This window comes from Anabas testudineus, chromosome 14, assembly GCF_900324465.2.
Source record: "Anabas testudineus chromosome 14, fAnaTes1.2, whole genome shotgun sequence".
NCBI classification, from domain to species: Eukaryota; Metazoa; Chordata; class Actinopteri; order Anabantiformes; family Anabantidae; genus Anabas; species Anabas testudineus.
The window spans coordinates 19,567,835-19,590,647 of NC_046623.1; the positions used below are offsets into that span (position 1 = coordinate 19,567,835).

A 22,813-nucleotide genomic window follows, 5' to 3' on the forward strand; every position below is an offset into this window, starting at 1 on the left:
TGACTTTTGTTCTAGTTGAACTAGTTTTCAGCTACTGGTTTGACTCACCTCCACTTCAGACTCCTTCTTGTCCAGGTTGAGGTCTTCAATGCTCGCCTCTGTTGCCTGCAGAGAATATCAATACTGATAATAACATAACATAATAATATTAATGACAAAAACAATGTTCAAGTTATTCGAGGATTCAAATTAAACCATAAAATTAAAAAAATCATTGAGATGTTGTGAAACTCATGTGAAGAACCTTCCAGACTTGTGAGCTGTTAAAGCTAAAGGGAATGATGACACATTACCACCAGTGAGGGGCAACAGACTCCATGATTGTTTCTAATTAGTGTTTTCATCAGACCTTATGTCTCTGTACAGGAGCAAAGAACAATAAAAAGGACAAACCAGAGTGTTTCATGACGGTAAAGTGAGTTCAATAACTTCTTCCTTCAACTCTATCTCTTCTGTTAAAGATAAGACAAAGATGTACCTTCGTGGTCCTTTGGGGAACGTAGAAGCAGGAACAACTTTATCCAACTATATATACCTGGAAACTTTTATCACACGGAGAGTAGCGATAATTTGTTGTTGTAAGAGTGTCAAGAAACTAATGCTACAAAAAAGAAAAGTGTAAAACATTTTCATCTAAACCTTCACTTTAAATTGGACACTGACTTTTTCTCTGTTACTTATGACCAGGCATCCCAATTACCGATCATTTGGACCTTTGTGAGGACACTCACCAATGCACTTTAAGGCATCCCCTAGCCCAACCCTAACCCACGATTAACTCTAAAAACAAATGTTAACCCTCTGACAGCCACTTGGAAGCAGTTTGAGAAAGGAAGGACTGGCCAGAATGTCCTCACTTCCATGGTATGTGCAAACACACTTACTATGGTGGTCTGGTTCAACAACCTCTCTCTGGCCTCTTCCTCCTCCTGCAGCTTCTTCCTGCACTCACACAAATACACTGATTAGATGAGAGTTAACACACTACCATGTGACTGAATCAGATTTCACATCATTACAGAATAACATGTTGGTAAGGTTGAGCTTTCTCGGTCAGTGCCAGTTAACCTGGTGTTTACCTGGAGAGGCTTTTTAAGACCAATGATTCTGTCTGTGTCTCTGTCACTGGACATTAGTTATATAATGTTAAAACTAAAGGGGTAGCTGGTGTATGTGCCAGAGACAAAATAACCTACCCAGGTAAACACAGCCTACAGCACCCGCAGCTGATCAGTAGTCCTCACTAAGACCACAAAGTTCTTAGATCTTTGGTGTGACAAACAATTGAACTGGATCAACATATATTCTATTTTCCTACAGTCCGCACCAAAGGCGTGTCTGCTATATTCAACTATTTCCTAACTAACTATTTCCTCATATCTGCTGCACAGCACTGTACATATATTCCATCTTAGCTTAATTTATCTTTGACTAAGGAACCGTGCGATGGTTTATTGGTATAATGTTGAATGTCTGTGTGTCTGCTGCTCACCTGTGCTCTTCGATCTGCCTCTCCCTCTCGCGGTACCTCTTCTCTCGATTTTCCTGCTCTTTTCTCTCCAGCTCCATTCGCTCTTCCTCAAAGCGCTGCCGCTCCTCTGCTGCCTTCTTCTTCTCCTCCTCCTTCCTCATCTCCTCCTCGCGCTGGAGAGCAAACACCGACAAATGACACATACGGAGAACACTGTAAGTGCTCATCATCAATTTCAGTTAAGGACGACATCTATAAACCGCTGCTGTCTAACCAATAATCCAACACCCTACAATACTTTGTCTGCAATGAGATACGCCAAATATTCACAGCTATGACAATAAATAGACAACTTATAGATAAATCAGAGAAAGATTGATCCATGATGATTAGCACTGATTAGTAATTTGTTAACCACGGATTAACTAACGGATTGACTGAATGCAGATGTGATGCTGAACAAAGGGATGCTGTATCCACTTTATATCCAGTGAACTGCCTGCAGCTGCACGAAGCTGCTGTCCTTTAGTATTTTGTGTAAACATGCCAACAGCTACATAGCTGGAGGATGCAGTAACAGTCTAAACACAGCTGGGGTTGTGTAAAGGAAGAGTTCCATGTTTTAGGAAATGTGCTTCACTTTCCAGCAACGAGTCCGACGAGACGATCAACAGCTCTTTATATGTTAGGCTACGACCAGCTATAGTTAGCTCGAAGACTAGGTTCTAGCTAGGCTGGTTCTGAAACAAGTTCATCGCTAAGGTACAGGACCATCTTCACATCATCATCAGTTCGATGAGAAAACAAAGGGACACAGCCAGCACAGTTTACAGGCCAACTTATTATTGCAGCTACGGTCTCCAGATAATTATGAGCCTTTTGAGGTTGCTCAGTAACTTTTCTATTTCTATATAATGTAATAACTGCTCCTGACTTTCCATGTCTCCCTCTATCTCAAAACCATCTCCCTCTGCTTTCCTCTGCTTTCCTTCTCATGTTCCATGCCTACCTTGGCCTGCTCCCAAAACTCTTCTCTATTGATTTTCTTCATCTCCAGCTCAGCATCGGTCTTCTGGTACACTGTGCCCTGCATCAGGAGAGTGAGAGGAAGAGCAGAGAGACACAAAAGAAAGAGTGAGGAAGGAATGACTGCTGACTGGGCAGTACTGCATGTGTTTACATGTTTATGACGCTGCATGTCCGCCTGTGTGCCAATAAAACCGCTACAGTGGACCGAGACATGGACTCCACAATGATTCTAAAGGTGCCCCGTGGTATCTGGGACTACATGTTTGTGGCTCTCCGCTCTGAGTTCATTACATTTATGTTGTTAGTTTAGGAAACAGCTTCTATCTATGGGCCATTCGAACTGTCAATGCTGCTAATTAACTTTAAATCTATATGCAATAACTGCAATATTTTTATACTCAGTACCTTAATATATTTAGATCACTAATTAATTACTGCTTGTATGGTTGTGTGGTGATTGTGGATATTTTATGTTTTTATTTTTTACCTGATGTGGCACATCATATTTGGATGCACTCACGTACAATGACAATGTAGTTCATTCACTCATTTATACTTTTGTTTGTAAAGTTACAGCTGTATATAGGGACTATTTTCAGTGGTGGATTAATACACATTTGGTCCTTTAGTGAGTATTTTCTGCTGCAGGACAGTGCATGTGAGTCTAAATAAACTACAGTGTGTGTTTGTGGTAATAAAAGAATGAGAGAGTGCGGCTGTGTCGCTTCATACCACATCTCCATGTTCTTCTTCTCTGGTTTTCAGGCGGCTCAGGACTGGACTCGCTACTGCCACAGTTCCATTAGTTAGACGCTGCCCGATGGCTGATGGGTCAACGTCATCCAAGCTGCTAGCGTTGACAATGACTTCCACCCCCTGGGGAGACAGAGGGGAACCTGATGATGTTTAATGTAACAACAATTGTTTGGAGTTCATCGATCAGCAGGAGTCAGAATACATATATTTTATTTTTTGATAAAATCCATATGGTCCATGTGGTTTTACCCGACTGTTGCTCATATAAGAGAGTTCTCATATCAATAAAGACTTTTGGGACTCAGCAAGTCGAAGCTGTGTGGGAGATAAAACTGCCACTTAAAATAACGACACTTCAAAATATGCACACACACACACACACACACACACACACACACACACACACTCTGCCAGGCATATGGGTGTGAATACACTATGTACACACACATACAGCCAGTGTGTGTAGTCGGGAATTGTCGTTCAGCCCAGAGCTCTCAGCACACAGAGATTACTAAAAAGAGGTGGCATTAATCATGCACTATAACACACACACACACACACACACACACACACATTTTTGTATGACTTACCCTAACCATCGCAACTAACCCTAACCAAAACCTAAATCTAAATCTATCCCTAAAACCTAGTCTTAACCCTTCTCATTGTGAGGACCGGCTAATGTCCTCAGTCCAATAGTAGAAAATCATGCCGGTCCTTACAACCATACAAACACCCCCCCCACACACACTCTCTCTCTCTCTCGCTCCTCCTCTTTGATCCTCCTACAGGTTTAATACTGTGTCGCTTCTTTTCCCACAGAGAGCTGGTTGAAAATGTTCTGTATGTGACACCATTTCCAAAACCTGAAGCACATTATGAAATCAACACACTCGCTTCATGGTTTTCTGCTCTGTGTTTAAGCCCACATTTACTATAACACATTTACTATAACACATTTACTATCACACATTTACTATAACACATTCACTATAACGCATTTACATTAACGCATTCACTATAACACGTTTACTAAAACACATTTACTATAACACATTCACTATAACGCATTTACTTTAACGCATTCACTATAACGCATTTACTTTAACGCATTCACTATAACACATTCACTATAACGCATTTACTTTAACGCATTCACTATAACACATTTACTATAACACATTTACTATAACACATTCACTATAACGCATTTACTTTAACGCATTCACTATAACGCATTTACTTTAACGCATTCACTATAACGCATTTACTATAACACATTTACTATAACACATTTACTATAACACATTTACTATAACGCATTTACTTTAACGCATTCACTATAACGCATTTACTTTAACGCATTCACTATAACGCATTTACTATCACACATTTACTATAACACATTTACTATAACACATTCACTATAACGCATTTACTTTAACGCATTCACTATAACGCATTTACTTTAACGCATTCACTATAACACATTTACTATAACACATTTACTATAAGGCATTCACTATAACACATTTAGTATAACGCATTTACTTTAACGCATTCAATATAACACATTTACTTTAACACATTTACTATAACACATTCACTATAACACATTTACTATCACACATTTACTATAACACATTTACTATAACGCATTCACTATAACGCATTTACTATAACACATTCACTATAACACATTTACTATAACGCATTCACTATAACACATTTACTATAACACATTTACTATAACGCATTTACTATAACGCATTTACTTTAACGCATTCACTATAACGCATTTACTTTAACGCATTCACTATAACACATTTACTATAACACATTTACTATAACGCATTCACTATAACACATTTACTATAACACATTTACTATAACGCATTTACTATAACGCATTTACTTTAACGCATTCACTATAACGCATTTACTATAACGCATTTACTTTAACGCATTCACTATAACACATTTACTATAACACATTTACTATAACACATTTACTATAACACATTTACTATAACACATTTACTATAACGCATTTACTTTAACGCATTCACTATAACGCATTTACTTTAACGCATTCACTATAACGCATTTACTATCACACATTTACTATAACACATTTACTATAACACATTTACTATAACACATTTACTATAACACATTTACTATAACACATTTACTATAACGCATTTACTATAACGCATTCACTATAACACATTTACTATAACACATTTACTATCACACATTTACTATCACACATTTACTATAACACATTCACTATAACACATTTACTATCACACATTTACTATCACACATTTACTATCACACATTTACTATAACACATTCACTATCACACATTTACTATCACACATTTACTATAACACATTTACTATCACACATTTACTATAACACATTCACTATAACACATTTACTATCACACATTTACTATCACACATTTACTATAACACATTTACTATAACACATTTACTATAACACATTTACTATAACACATTTACTATAACACATTTACTATAACACATTCACTATAACACATTTACTATAACGCATTCACTATAACACATTTACTATCACACATTTACTATAACACATTTACTATAACGCATTTACTATCACACATTTACTATCACACATTTACTATAACACATTTACTATAACACATTTACTATAACACATTTACTATAACACATTTACTATAACACATTCACTATAACACATTCACTATAACACATTCACTATAACACATTTACTATAACGCATTCACTATAACACATTTACTATCACACATTTACTATAACACATTTACTATAACGCATTTACTATCACACATTTACTATCACACATTTACTATAACACATTTACTATCACACATTTACTATAACACATTTACTTTAACGCATTCACTATAACACATTCACTATAACACATTTACTATAACGCATTTACTATAACACATTTACTATAACACATTTACTATAACACATTTACTATAACACATTCACTATAACACATTTACTATAACGCATTCACTTTAACACATTTACTATAACGCATTCACTATAACGCATTTACTATAACGCATTTACTATCACACATTTACTATCACACATTTACTATAACACATTTACTATAACACATTCACTATAACACATTTACTATAACGCATTCACTATAACGCATTTACTATAACGCATTTACTTTAACGCATTCACTATAACGCATTTACTATAACGCATTTACTATCACACATTTACTATAACACATTTACTATAACACATTTACTATAACGCATTTACTATAACACATTTACTATAACACATTTACTATAACGCATTTACTATCACACATTTACTATCACACATTTACTATAACACATTTACTATAACACATTTACTATAACACATTTACTAAAACACATTCACTATCACACATTTACTATAACGCATTCACTATAACGCATTTACTATAACGCATTTACTATAACGCATTTACTATAACACATTTACTATAACACATTTACTATAACACATTTACTATAACACATTTACTATAACACATTTACTATAACACATTTACTATAACACATTTACTATAACACATTTACTATCACACATTTACTATAACACATTTACTATAACACATTCACTATCACACATTTACTATAACGCATTCACTATAACACATTTACTATAACGCATTTACTATAACGCATTTACTATAACACATTTACTATCACACATTTACTATAACACATTTACTATAACACATTTACTATAACACATTTACTATAACACATTCACTATAACACATTTACTATAACACATTTACTATAACACATTTACTATAACACATTTACTATAACACATTTACTATAACGCATTTACTATAACGCATTCACTATAACACATTTACTATAACGCATTTACTATCACACATTTACTATAACACATTTACTATAACACATTTACTATCACACATTTACTATAACACATTTACTATAACGCATTCACTATAACACATTTACTATAACACATTTACTATAACACATTTACTATAACACATTTACTATAACACATTCACTATAACACATTCACTATAACACATTTACTATAACGCATTCACTATAACACATTTACTATAACGCATTTACTATCACACATTTACTATAACACATTTACTATAACGCATTCACTATAACGCATTTACTATAACACATTTACTATCACACATTTACTATAACACATTTAATTTAACGCATTCACTATAACACATTTACTACAACATTTCCTATAACACATTCACTATAACACATTTACTATAACATTTCCTATAACACATTTACTATAACACATTTACTATAACGCATTTACTATCACACATTTACTATAACACATTTACTATAACGCATTTACTATAACACATTTACTATAACGCATTTACTATAACGCATTTACTATAACACATTTACTATAACGCATTTACTATAACGCATTTACTATCACACATTTACTATCACACATTTACTATAACACATTCACTATAACACATTTACTATAACGCATTTACTAAAACACATTTACTATAACGCATTTACTATAACACATTTACTATCACACATTTACTATAACACATTCACTATAACACATTCACTATAACACATTTACTATAACGCATTTACTAAAACACATTTATTATAACGCATTTACTATCACACATTTACTATCACACATTTACTAAAACACATTCACTATAACACATTCACTATAACACATTTACTATAACGCATTTACTAAAACACATTTATTATAACGCATTTACTATCACACATTTACTATCACACATTTACTAAAACACATTCACTATAACACATTTACTATAACGCATTTACTAAAACACATTTACTATTCACACATTCACAAAAGTTTTCCGTTTTTCACATAACCGACTTTTTCTTGATTAAAAATTGCACTGTAGTCCTGCCTCTGAATTATAGCGTGAGTTTGACGCTTGCTCGTGTTACCTGTGATGTCAAATATGATGGAGTTTCATATGACAGTCCAACAGAAGGATAAAAGGACGCAGCCAATAGATGTTTTTATGATGCAGAAAGCTGCTCTTGTGCTGAACTCTGACTTTTAACTCTTCCCTAAGCCTTAACCAAAACAGGAGAAGAACATCAAGCTGGACTTTAGTTTTTTAAAAACTTTTTACACTATTTGTTGTTTAATAAACCTCCATCTGTACAGAAATGACTAAACCGTTTATCTGAAGACAATATAAGGCTTCCACTTTCCAAATCAGTCACATGAAGTGACTATCTTCTAAAACAGCTTATTTAGTATAAATTCATCTCCTATGTTATAATTTTTCAATTTCAACTCAACAGGGACCTGTGATCATGTATGTATAAAGAGAAAGAGGGCCAGCCAACTCTGGTGTACAGAGCACAATGATAAACTAATGATTTCAACCACTGTGAGATTCAGGGTAATGAAGACATTGTGCTGGTGCATTCATGTAATGCGTCACTGTAATCAACAACACTGCTGAGCTGAGTCTGACCTGGAAGAAGTCTGCGATGGTGGCGACATGACTGGCACAGGCACATTTCCTGGCATCTGGCACGTCTTCGCCAACCTGACAGAGTTAGAAACAAATTAGAGAGAGAACAAATAAATGTGAGAAAGAAAGAAAAGACATGGTGATCTGAGTCTTCAATCAAACATTTCTCCTTAGTTTGGTCTCATTAGGGTCTTTTGTTCAGCTGTGGTCATGTTCAGTTACTGAAACAGCTGTAATGTAACAGGCTGAATGGGATACAGCAATCACAGTTCATTCAAACCAACACAATGCAAACTTAGTAAGCAGCAATTAGAGACAAAAAGAAACAGGAAAATTGTCCCATCTCATCTGAATTCATGGCAATTTGTGTCTAAGTAACACTATTTAGCCACTTTGTCTCTGTGTGAGTGTCAGATGGAGAAAGAAGCTAGGAGAGATGTATCCGGACTTTTTTTTGCATATACTGTATTTAAAAGGATGTGGTACATTTAGAGACTGTTTATTTGACCATTTATAATACATTTCACTAATTCTTTTATGCACCTGATCTAGTGGTGCTGTTTGTTTTTGCTGTGTTACATTAGGATGAGTTCCTCTGGTTCTGCTCCCAGCCTCATTTCACCACCAAATGCCTCTTTCTATCTCTCTCTAACTCTCCATTCACTGCAATTACCATTGCTTCTCATCCTTTTTTCATTCAAGTCTGTCTCCTAAATATACATATATATATTTCTAATAAACAAACCTTGCAAGGCACAGATTTGCTACTGGAAACATTCATTCATTACATGTCATTATCTCTTCTTGTATTTGGTTGTGTTTATTCAATTCAATTCAAAACTCCCTTTAACAGGATGGGTGGCCATCTGCCTCGATGGGGTGAGTGGAAAGAGGAGAGAGAAAAGAACAGAGAGCAGTACATCTGTTTATCAGGCTGTGTTTTTTCTCTTTTCTGCATTTTTTTTCTAAGTCAAGTATTTATTCAGAAGTGCAAACAACAGGCACAAGCGTAAAATCTTTTTATTTAAAACTTATTTGTTTTGTTTAGAATATGTGCCTCCACTGGGACATATGTATTCTAATATTTTAGTTAAAGTCTGTGCTGTCAAAGTGTCTGTGATTCTGACTCATTGAACTGCCTGAACATGTTATCCATGTTGCCTGCAGGTGGCACCAGAACTACAATAACTGCCTTTGCCTCTAGATGGCACTTTCTTCCAGGTTTCAGGTCGTTCACATCAGCGGCACTATGTGTCCTTGTTCAATAAACTGCTACATTAAAAATGTGCTTTGACCCTAAATGGCTCTAATGCTCGTCAGAGCCTTGATGACATTTAAGTGTGTGTGTGTGTTGCCTAGGGTGTGTGGTGTTTTGTAATATGGCAGCCCTCCCCCCACCTCTCCCCTCTGACCCAGCGACTCACCCAGTTGATGAGGATGTATCGGGGCAGAGTGGCGGCAGGCTCCTTCAGGCTGCAGAAGCCGTACATTACCGTGCCGCTGTCAAAGGTCAGTGTGATCGCTGCCAAACCGCCTCCTGCACCAGAAAACAAAAGGCTTCATTATTTCTGCAGCACAGCACCACTCACATCTGGCTGTAATGCTTCTGTTGAGTTTTCTCTATTAGAGCCAAAGAAAGTGTCTCCAGAAGCACCAAGTAGAAGAGAAACAAATTGAAATTACAAAACAGTCTGAGATCATATACAGTATCTCTGCCAAGGCTGCTCAATCCTTTAAATGTGCTATTTTAATAATTTAAAATGTTTTTAAAAAGACAAATAATAATAAAATATTGTCTATTACTTTATATCCTGTTTGGGAAAATTTAGCAGTAAGATGAATTCACAGTTTCAGACTCATGATTATTAGAAGAATAAACGTCTGTGTGCAGTTTTATATTTCATGTAAAACCTACTTTGAATATTAAATATTTATCGTGTTGATTTAGTTGCAGCTGAAATGTGTTTTAAAGGATTCTGGCATATTTTTACTTTACAGTTTCATATCAGCAGTCATATCAGTGGCTGCTGATTCCAGGCTACTAGTTTCATGTCTCAGATTAGGATCCTGTTCTCCACATCACAGAGACACAAAATGTCTACACACCCAGACTTGCACATACAAACACACAAATGACTTTGGTCCACTGGCTCTGATCTGAAACAGCAGATGGAGTCCTCCGAGGTTTACAGTGCACATGAACAAACTGTCCTGCTGCTGAAATATTCACGTCTCTCAGGATAAGCTGCGACATGGAGGAAACACAAAGCACTCCTGACAGAATCATCTCCAGCATTAATGATGCAGCTGTTTTATTGAAGTCGCTCTGGTTTATTTCTCTCATGTGGTCGGTGTTTTTATATTTAGGACTTGATGATGATGATGATGATGATTATTATGTTAGACTCACAGAATAAGACCCAGTCCTAATCAAAAGTGAATCAAAGTAAAACCACGAGTCTGGTCATTTATGAAGATCTGTCTAAGGATTATACATCCTTGTCCAAGAACATATCTTGGTCCAAATACTTTTATTAATACTGTCTGTTAATAAAAACATTTTTTTCAAGGACATGACAAAGAAAGATTAATTTAAAGGACTTGTTGGTGTAATCATAGTTTTATTTTTAAGGTGGTGTTTCATTAAAGAGTAGAAATCTGGTATTCCGGTATTATTAAAATCAGATTTTGACAACACAGGTTTGATGTGTGTCACAGATCAAACATAGAATATTTCTAGAGACCTTATACGACCTTATTTCATTTTAGGAAAATTGTAAAGGAGTCACAGACTTTCAACACCTGTATATTTGTTAATTTAACACATGGTGCAATGCTATTACTATAGTTTGGAGGAACACACTTTTTCTTGCCGGATTCACGTGCATGTCAGTGGTGGATCACTCTAACCCTAACAACATGACATTTATCCTCCAAACGAGCTCATCTTCAGTTACCATCTCCACACATGACGCTAACATGGCAGCGGGCAGCCATGTTTATTAAAATGTGAGGGGAAAAGCAGCAAGATGTCGCATTTAGAAAACATAAAATCCCCGAAGAGTGGATAGTTTGCTGAATGCAAATAAAAGGAAGGAAGAACAGAGCAAAGGAAAGCCGAAACATACCTCCCGACGCTGACAGCGTCAAATCGTTACTGTCACCCTCATATGTGTACAAGGCCCTGTAAGAGAGAGAGAGTTTCAGATACATATCGAATCAAAATCAGAATACATGTAGTTTGATACAGTTTCAGATAATTTGTCAGTGCCAGTGTGATGTCTAGAAACACTACTAAATACATTCATTTGGTGTTTATCAATGAACATCAGGTGCTTACTGAAGACAGTGAAGAGGTTAATAGAACCACTGACTTCAGCCATCACCAGACACAAGTGTTACAAACTGACAGAGCTGCTTTATTTGCTGTAGATGTGAGCAGATTACTTGGTGCGATTAATGACAGTAAGATCTCTGTCTCCGCTGGATGAGAAAAACACTGGCGCTTGAAGTGGGCACATCCTGAATTCATAATTCACAGGTGCACACATACTGCAGCTAAACTCTGGTCTGCACAGAGGGACACACTGGAGAATGTCTGTATTCACTGCATTATTTCCAATCCATTTTATTCAAGCTTAAACTGTTTTATTTGTTTATGGGCTCCCCACCTCTGACCTCTTTCTAAGGTTGTTCTAGTTTAAACCTGTTGACCTACAACAACACTTCACCAACCTGCATGTTAAAATGAACTTAGTCCTGATAAAAACTACCGGATCTTCTGCTGTTGTCTTACGTATTTTACACCAGTAGGGCGAAATGAGGGAGGATATGTTGTTTCCTAATTCTGAGGGGTTTATGCTGCACAGTGGCTATTTTAGGATATTTCAATATCAGCCTGTTAGGTTAAACTTAAGCTTATTTAAAGTAAGCCAGTACCACCTCTTGGGAATTAAACAATCATGATGTTTCAACCTGTTGAGCATTAGAACAATGCTGATGTCTGTAATATAGTGGAGCAGAAGAAAGTAGAAACATTAATGGAGAAAGCTGAATTACCTTCCACCACTGGTAGTGTAGGTATCAGTAGATTTCATTTAACAACACATTTCTATGAGTTTTATTCAGGGGTTTGACATGCAACCTGTGTTTAAATGATGGATGTCCCCAAGTGTGGACACAAATACAGACAAAGAGGTTTGAAACACTGAAAATCAAAGTGGATTTTTCTACATATTAAATACATGCTTGGATTGAGGTTGGAGAAATTACCCTTTAATCTATCAGGCTTTAAACAGGAGATTATCAAACTGGAGAGCGGAGCACTGTAGGTTATTGAAGATTATTTTTATAAAAGAGACAAATCACTCAGGACAAAAGCTGTAAGCAGTTGTCAGTGATGGTTTATTTTAATTATACCTGTCTTAACTCGTTAAGAAGGATAGTTAGACACTGTGACTTAAAACAAATCAAGAAATGGCTCATTAACAGTCGAATGCATTTCAAATGCATTGGGATCAAAAGACTGATCACTATGACCTTTAATAAAGTTACTGCGTGATTCTTCCGATTATTTTAAATGAAAGATTCCCAGTTAGGGCTTTATTAATAATCGAGGAATCATTTTATCTTTAATCGTCTACCTTTGTCTGACAAACATATTTGTTTAATAGCAAAGAATGTAAGCGTCACATTATACAATAGTTTAATCCCTTCAGCACGGTGCTCCACATGTCCCTGTCCCGAGGTGTTCCTTGGCCAGATGAAATAATCTATCCAGCATGTTCTGGGTCTGGCTTTTGTGTGTCGGGAAAACCTCCAACGGAAGGGATACAGGACGAATCCTGATCAGACGGCTGAACAACCTGAACTGGCTCCTTTCGATCTAAAGTACTCTGCTCAAAGCTCCCTTGCCAGAACTTCATCCCACATGACCTTTAAGATGAGGTTGGGAACCCTAGATCGCCAAATTAAGAGCTCTGATTTCTGCTTCAGCGGTTCAGTAAAGTGTCCACGTTATTGAAGACGCTGCAGCAGTCCACCTGCCATCTCTGTACCCTGACTCGTGAACATGAAGCTGAGATATTCAAACCAACTCCAGTTCAATATAGAAGATAGAATCCTGGCTTTGGGTTTGGAGGTGCTGACTCTGACTAAAAATTAATGCAGCTTATCTTGTCTCATAATCCTGATCAACTAATCAAGTAATCAGCGTCTCACTGCATTTCTCTTTCTCATTGACATGTGATGCAGCATTTAAATATAATAGATGAGATGAAGGTCAAAGGTTCACATTATTCAAAAAGTGACTGATACGTTTCCATCACTCCAGTTTCAGTAAGAACAGAGCTACTGTTTCAAAGAAACTATTAAAGACTAACAATTTCTTACAAACCTCAGGTATAGTAATCCATCATAGAAAGATATGATATAAAAACATTCAACCCTCTTTTCTACACAGTTGCACGTGCTGACGGCACAGCACATGACTCAGTAGATGCTTGTGTACTTCAGCCTGGTGTTTGTTTCTGTGTGTGCTCTGGGATTACCAGGCGGGCTCAGTCCTGATGACCTTGTGCTCCTACAACCTGGAGATTTAGTGTGTTGTATCCAACCTCCATCAGTTACTCTGTGCTTTCAGTTAAATCCTGTTCTCCAGTCATGTTTTTTTATCCTGAAGAAACTTCCCCTCTTTTTCATTTCCATGAGGTTAATGTGCTAATGTTAAAGCAGGTTTGGTTTGGTCTGCAGCCAAAACAAACAGATTTTAATTTTGAGAGCAAAACTGCTGCCGATTATCTCATGAGTTGACGTCATGAAATCAAAGTGTCTAAACTACAGCTGTGGTCCGAGGTGTGCAATCACACCTGCTAAATATCCACTGCCTGCCGGCTCTGACATTTAGAGGTAGCAAGTAACTAAGTGCACTTACACACACTTAAGTTACTTAATTTGAAAATCAGAGGAACTGGAACATTTCCACTTATGTTAAGTTTAATCTACCACACTTACTAGACCACATTTTCAGCTTTAGTTACTTTTTGCAGATGAAAATTTATATTGAAACATGACCAACTAATAAATGATGTTGTATTATTATGAATTAACTGTCAGTACATAAAGTGGTGAAATCAGATTCACCTTGTCCAGCTGCAGTAAGATTTTTTATCTCCTGAGCAAACTGAGCTGTGAGTATCACGGGAACATCTGAGTGTGAGTTGGTGACAGTGGCTACATCAAAGCAAAAGAAAAGCTAATTCCTGGAATCAGAAAGTGAGGGGGTGAGAGGAGGATTATAGACCAAAAGACAGAAAGCATAAGTCAGGGAATAAAGATGACAGATAATAAAGACAACAGAGTATACAGAGGGTGGGAGAAAAGAGGATGAGAGAGAAAAAAGGAAGCATTTAAGATTGAGAGAGAGATAGAGCGAGAGAGCATGAGTAAGTCTCACTCACTCACTCACTCACTCACTCACTCACTTGAGGGTCTATAAATAATTCTCTTTAAAGCAGACAGCTGTTTATTATTCATAAAAAGCCCTCATGACCCAGAAACAGCTCTGTGTGTGTGTGTGTGTGTGTGTGTGTGTGTGTGAGCACAGTCAAGCATGTAAGAAGAGAAAGAAAGACGAGAGGAGGAGTAGAAAAGGTGGAAAGAATCATAGGAGAGAAAAGAATAAGAGGAGGAGAAGGAGAGGATGATGTGTGTTGGACAAAGAGGATGATAAGAAGACAGGAGGAGGAGATGGAAAATGTGAAAGGAATTAGGAAAGGAGGAAGGAAATAAAGGAGGGAGATTAAAATCAGATAGGATGAGGAGGAGGGAGAGAGGAGGTTCAAACAGCCAGGAGGAGGATCAAAGAGCAGAGGAACAACGAGGGATTGGAGACTCCATTAATCAACTAACCACAAGTGTGGAGGTCAGTCCAGAACATCGTCAACGAGCTTGCTCTGTCTCGGTGGAACCAATCAGAGCTTAGAGGTGTATTTACGCTTCCTGATAGAACAGACTGACGCTAACACAAGCTACGAGTGGGAGAAACAAGTTAATCTGCACTTTAGTAGATGATTACACGTCAAATATTTAATGTGTTCAAATCAAAAAGTGAGCGCGTATAAAATGATATGAATCATAAGCTGTGGCCTTCACAGACACCACAGCTCAACTCGAGTGAACGCCTACACCCCGCATTTTACTGAGCAGAAGAATCACTGTTGTGCTTCGACCTGGAGACAGTAACAACAGATTTTTCACAGTTTGAAGCTGTGAAAAATCAACGAACCTGATGTCACTGGTCATTTTACATTCTTTGTTCAGCCTTCTCAGTAACTGTGTCATTATGTCATTGTATTATTTTATAAGACAGATAAAGGTAATGGTAAAGGTAATAAAAGCTCAGATAGGAAAATAGAAAGTATGTCTGCAGCTAATGATTGTTTTCATCATTAATGAATCTGCAGATGCTGTTCTCCACTGAGACATATTCCGATTGCTTTTCATCTGACCAACAGTCCAAAGATATTGAATTAACTTTTATAGCCAAGCAAAAGAAACTCTTAACTGATTTCAGCTTTTATAAATAGTAATCATTTTTTAAATAATACAATTTTTTATTGCACATTTGTCTTTGTATGTTCAAATATTCTGAAAACTGACACCTTATCCTTTATCCTGGCTCCCATTTTCTTCCTTCTCTTCCCTCCTTGTGGTCTCTCTAAAATGAAATAAAATATTTTTCTCTCCCAAACTATTTTAATTTAATAATCATTTTTTCCCCCAGCGCTAACATGTTATTATAACAACATGAATCTCAACAGAAAGAAGCTACAGAGCTCAGTTAATTTAGACTGTGTCAGACTAAAATCATGAAGTCTCTGGACCAACACACAGTGCTAATGCTGAATTTTGAGAAACTAATAAACAGAATGAGAGTGAACACAGGTGACATCAGTGACAGGAACAGGAAGTTCCTGAGGACTGAATAAACACCTCCGTGATACAGTCTTAACAAACACAGGAAAACATAACCTGACGAGACCTTGCTCACCTTCATCACTTTAACTCAGAGAAAAATCAGTCATGAAGTTCCAAAGATGCGTTTAACGAGAACTTTTCATCCCAAAATGTGCTTTACACTTGCCTCGCTTATCGTCCTCACCCCCTGTATAAAGGACCAGCAGTGCCTGGTTATGGTGCTGGAAAAAGAAAATTGCTGAGATAAACCTCTGCACACACACACCCCCCCACCCCACAGGGAGCGTCACCGTGGCAACCAGGCAGCATCCCTTATCATTATCTCAGCAACAGCAGTTTGTGACCTGAGGGGAGCGGCCATGGCAAGATGGTGTTGGAAGGAAGGAATGAAGGAAGGAGGAAAGTGCAGGAAACCTGAAGGGCAAAACACACACAGCGTGTACTTCTATCTCTATGAGGACACACTAACGTGTTTAACATCACTATTAAATGTATCTTCTTCGAGGTTGTGAGGACGCGTCAATATGTCCTCACTCAAGTCTAAAACTCAGTGGTCCTCACATGGATAGCCTGACAGGCACAGACAGACACGTACACTCGGATAATCCAGCTGGGCTCACTTCACAACTTCAAACGAATGTGTCGCTTCGTTGAAATGACCTCTGTCTGCAGATTCTCCTTTATACAGTAAACAGCAGGTGTGTGAGGAAACTTGGCTCACCAGAACCTATTACTGGGCTAAAACGCTCACGGCACTATCTACTGGCTCTCATGAAACAGGCTACGTTTGGTATGAGATCACAAAACTTCGATTCAGGATTCTGCGTGAAAAGATGCACTTTCACCTTTTTTTGTTCTTTACCACTAAATAAATACTGCTGATAAACTCCTTTCACGGCCTCTCATGCTCCTGTCCTCCACACAGACTCCGGATGCTGAAGTAGATACAGTCAGGGAGGCCCCATCTTTGGGTCAGTAGTTCTGTGTCGAGGGGACAACAGCGTATTGTAATAAGAATTTAGAATGTTCTTCTTCAAATAATTCAAAATTTAATTTAGCAGTAAATTTCATTTGCAGTGTCTGTGCTTTTAATTTGTAATTCAGGAAGAAACATTGTTTTGCATTTTCAACAGCAGATGGAGCCTGTACAACCATGAGTGTCACAATATCAATACAATGTGTAGGTAAAGTAACCAACCTGCACCTATACAAGAACTTTACATTTGTAAGTGTCTGCCAGTGTTTTCATCTGATAAAAGCAACTTACGTTATACTTTCCTCTTAGACGATGGCAGTGTAAAGTATATTTTTTTAAATCTAGAATTAATCGACTGCTGTGATGAAATGTATTAAAACATTTGTATTTTTATTATATATTATAAAGAAAAGGTTGAAGACAAAGTAGAAAAACATCGATTTCAGGAGTCAGTTATCACCTTCTGTCCCAGGAAACCAGCTTCTATAGATAACTGTGTGTGCAGTCTTATTGTCTAAAAAATAACAAAGCTAACATAGTTCTTGAAATCCAGTCTCTTTTAAGATCACGTTTTAGAAATCCACAGAGAAGGCAATGTATCAGATTGGTGTAGGGTTACACCATAGATGCTGAATGTAATAGAATAATGTGAAAGGATGTCATCTATAGTTTTTTATTCCAACTATTCAGATTTCACTTTTGAAAATAACATGGGTAACAGTAGTTGGCAGGACAGACTCAGTGATGTGAATTTGACCATAATCTAATTACATTAAGCCAGTAGCTGCTCTGAAAAGCTCAGTAATTTGACTGCTTATTAAATCAGTTTTACATTACAAAGCTCAATCACACTGTTGCCATGGCAACCCGATGAAAATTGGCCTAATTGACCAATTTGTAGAGGTTAGAGAAATATTCAGAGAATCCCCAGTACAGAACAAGGTAATAAAGCTTCCAGAGTTAAAGGTTCAAATCCTCTCAAGGCTCCAGGCTGGTGATGGAAAATGGAAAACTCTTTTTCGGCTTCCCAGCCTCTTGGATACGCGTCATGAGACGGCTGATGTTATGAGCCCTGCCACAAATCTCGCTGCTGGTGTGAGCTGCTGTCAGCCTTTTCTACTGACTCAGTAGAGATGACATACAAGAGAAATCAACTGCCGAAGCTCATTTGAAGACCGCAATTAGGCAAAGTCGTGTCAGAAGTTAAGTATGAGCCAGAGAGATGCCGACAGAGTCAGGCTGGATGCAACAAATCATGAAGTCACTGCTGTCTGTCTCATTATCTCTCCAATAATATGTTGTGCTTTATATGAAAAGCGTTGATTTTGCAACTCTCTCATACAAGTAAATTGTGAGATAAGACAAAACAATTGTTACCAAAAAATAGTAATAGTAAGCATGAAGTCTTGTATAACTGACTATGGTAAACTGCATTTATGAGAACAATGAGAAAAAGTCTACAGACTGGATCAACAACAGATACTGTACGACTGTGAAGGGCACACTGCTGTTTTCTCAGTTTCTGACAGCACATGTGCTCCCCACCAAAAATCCAAAATTTGTTCTTGGGGTTTGAAAGTTTTGGATTCCTCCTGGGTTCTTAATGGCTAGAGGGGAGACTGTAAATACAGACAAAGAGCTGTGAAGACAGAAACAGTCAGACAGAGAGCATTGTGGGAAGGGACAGTGAGAACTATGGGGGATGATTAAGTCTGCTGGCAATGACTGTTATTTCTGTGGTCAGATAACAGCATGATTTATTGGAGAACAAGAACATTTCATGGTGACTTCATGCAAGAGAAATGAGGCAGCTAGACATGAGGACGTAGAATTATGGGTAATGTTTCAGAGGGAGTGAATGAAGGCATTAGAGAACAGCCATGATTCCTGTTGGTTTCGGTCTGGGAATGCAGAAATATGAATATTGATTCCATGAGTAAGACAAATGTGAACAGTGTGAAAGGGGGAGATGGGAAAACAAGATTAATGATCTACAATCATGGTAGGACCACCACAAGACTGTAATGCTTATTAGCTACCAGAGAAACAAAGGATTGAGAACATTTAAACCTAAGCGTTTGTCACCTCTCAGGGCCAAGAATCTGTAGATCATCTGTACAGTGGCCAGGTTGGTTTTTCACTCATTGTCAGACTTAACCTTCATCAGTATCCTGTACTATAAGCTTGACTTAGATATTTTGCACTTGTAAGTTGCTGTTGGATAAATGCATCTGATACATGACTAAATGTAAATGTAAATAAGCTGCAGTCTTTCAGTTTCCACTGTGCTTTGAAATGAATACTAACTACAGAAAGCATTAGCTACACTAACTACACCTGCCATAAATCCACTGAACTGCTTTTAGGGTGATATCTTTGAATCTTTCTAATTACATTAAAGTCACCAAAAGAGAAAAAATAAACAGCAGAAGAGGCTCTTAAGATGAAAAATAAATCTACATCCATGGAAAAAACTTTTTATATGATAGATGATATATAGAAATGCTCACCATGGCAACATGCATGTGATACTATTTCTGAAAAACATTTGTGACTTGTCAGTTCAGCCGAGAAACTCCAGAGTTTGCTGGTGTGACTTTTAGCATATACAGTCAAAGTCATATGCTTACGAGAATTCAACTATTAACCGAAAGGTTAAGATTTAAACCTTCGTGTGATGGTAGCGGAAAGATCAGACAATCAGCAAATGATTCATCCTCAGGATAGCAAGAATGTCTAAACATCTGTCGGCTAGTGTTTTGCAGACTTAGTGGTATTGTGTCTCTATAACCTTAAATAATCATAAGAACAGAAGATGTGATCAGTCGTTACGACCCAAACTGTACAAAGACAAACAGGTGAACAAATGGGGAAAAGAATGAAGAGAAGGAAGCAAAACGAGGAAAAAGAAAGGACAAAACAATTACATGAACATGAGTCTGTATTATCTGGGCCTTTATAAAATTATAATGAGAGGAAGAAGAAGCCTCCCTGTGTCTAATGGCTTCCCTTGAATATCACATCAATATAGCAGGGTGGTGCAGAGAGAGAGGTGGAGGGGAAAGTGCAGATGTACATGATTTTACAGTTGGGGTAAAAAAAGAAAAATACAGACACAGTCCAGTAAATGCATTAAGCATGTAAACAATTATCCAAACCACCTTGGACTAGTTGAAACTCAGAGAATGTTGTCCACTAAAAGGCAGCTAAGTCGGAACAATCCAGCTAAAATAACATCAGAGTCCGCAGTAACAGGAGTGGGACATTTTAGTCTATTTTGGGAGTTTAAAAGAGACATTTTAGTCTCATTTTTGGACATATCCTGCATTTTTTAGATTTCCAGTACACAAACATCTTAAAGACATGGTTTTAATAAATGGTCAAACTTTTGTGGCAAAATAAAGTCAAATACTGAAATGATCTGGTAGTAGTAGTAGTAGTAATATTATACAGTACATGTGACCAGATATTGTAGTTTTCAGTGTTTTTGGTACTACGGGCACATTTAGCCAGTTTCAAAAAAGCATTTAAGTTATACAGGCACAACTACTTCCAGGCTCCTTTACTGCAATATGTTATAGAAAGGAACTATTGCATATCTTATAAATCTGTTTCAGGCCACTGAAGGTTGCATTACTTTCCATTCTTTTCAATTCAATTCAATTTTATTTGTAGAGCGCTTTTTACAATTGACATTGTCACAAAGCAGCTTTACACAACCAAAGAACAGTACATGAACAGTGTATGTGTATGAGTCATTTTCATACAAACAGAGAGACTGAGAGAGATGCAGAGCATTTATGATTTATGTGAATCAAAAAGAATCACACAGATGTACCTGAAATGCTAAATACGTTTTCCTAATACTCTGTACTATATATGATTCAAGGAGTCTGCAAGTCCTAATGAATAACAATGTGCTAAAAACAACTGTTCTTTGAATATAATATACTTCTATTCTGCTAGCATGAGTTAACTTTTTATCTGCATAATACGTAGCTCATGTCCTCTATCTGGAGTTTACTCACATGCTCTGTGACACCACCCTACATGCTCTCAGCTAATAATGGTATTACCAGATGGAAAGCAAGCTTGTCTTGCCAAACCAGTTGTTGCTGAGGTAGTGAAATTATTAAGGGAACATTTTCCATCGATACTAAAGAATTTGGTGAGCAAACCAGCAGGCCTATTGCTCATCTAACCCTCTGCTTCCATGTTTGGCAGTGGGTTCTTTGTACTGTGGCAGTGGGAAAAGGGCTGACTCGCATCTGATTTTTAAGAATACTGTCTAGATCAGCAAATGTTTTGTGCTGTTTGAAAGAGCCCAGAGACCCCGAGCAGTAGTGGCAGAATCCTAAAACTGAGAGAGCATATAAATGTATAGTTTTTTCATTAAAAGATTTCTGAGACAATTAATCTGAACCCTGAACTGATACCACTAACAAGACGGATAAAAGAAAAGCTTGAAGTCACCTTGTTATGAACTAACAAGCAAAAAATGAAAAAGAAGCTGTATTTCCTAGAAAGGAGGTTAAAACTAGCAAGAAACTGTTTTGTGCGAGTTGTGGGAGGAAGGACGCTCCTCTTATAAAATGATATGAAACCAGCACAAATAAAATACAGAAGTTGGAAGTAACTTTTAGAAACAACATGACACTGGAAAAAAGGAAATTAGCTTTGGTCCCTCAACAGTAGGTTTCATTTCTTGTTTGGGCCTCAGGCTGAAAACATTTTAGGCATCTGTAATATGATCCTACTTTAACTAGAAGCAGAAAAACAAGTGAACTCAGTATTTTAGAATATTACCACACTGGGTCATAAGGCAAGCAGGAACCAGAACCTAGACCTCCCTAGAATGTCACTTAAGCTAAGACCTAACCGGACCTCTGTGAGGTCAACAATGAGAATAAAAAGTCAACAAAATACACATTCGACCATGTATCAAGAATACTAGAATATTGATTTTCTTTATGGTTGTTGACGTATTTATATTACAGAATGTCCTAGAA

The 22,813-nt window shown here is 37.1% G+C and overlaps 1 protein-coding gene across 3 annotated transcripts in view; it reads right to left on the reverse strand.

Moving 5' to 3' along the window:
• dbn1 (drebrin 1) overlaps positions 1–22,813 on the reverse strand; it is a 93,915-nt gene that overhangs the window by 9,708 nt on the left and 61,394 nt on the right. For all 3 annotated transcript variants that reach the window (XM_026371029.1, XM_026371031.1, XM_026371030.1), the window contains exons 2-9: positions 11,980–12,035; positions 10,276–10,388; positions 8,852–8,926; positions 3,233–3,376; positions 2,481–2,558; positions 1,493–1,644; positions 885–942; positions 49–105 (exon numbers count right to left, since the gene is read on the reverse strand). In XM_026371029.1, the coding sequence (XP_026226814.1) occupies positions 49–105; positions 885–942; positions 1,493–1,644; positions 2,481–2,558; positions 3,233–3,376; positions 8,852–8,926; positions 10,276–10,388; positions 11,980–12,035 (733 nt within the window). The remainder of the gene's footprint in view (positions 1–48; positions 106–884; positions 943–1,492; positions 1,645–2,480; positions 2,559–3,232; positions 3,377–8,851; positions 8,927–10,275; positions 10,389–11,979; positions 12,036–22,813) is intronic.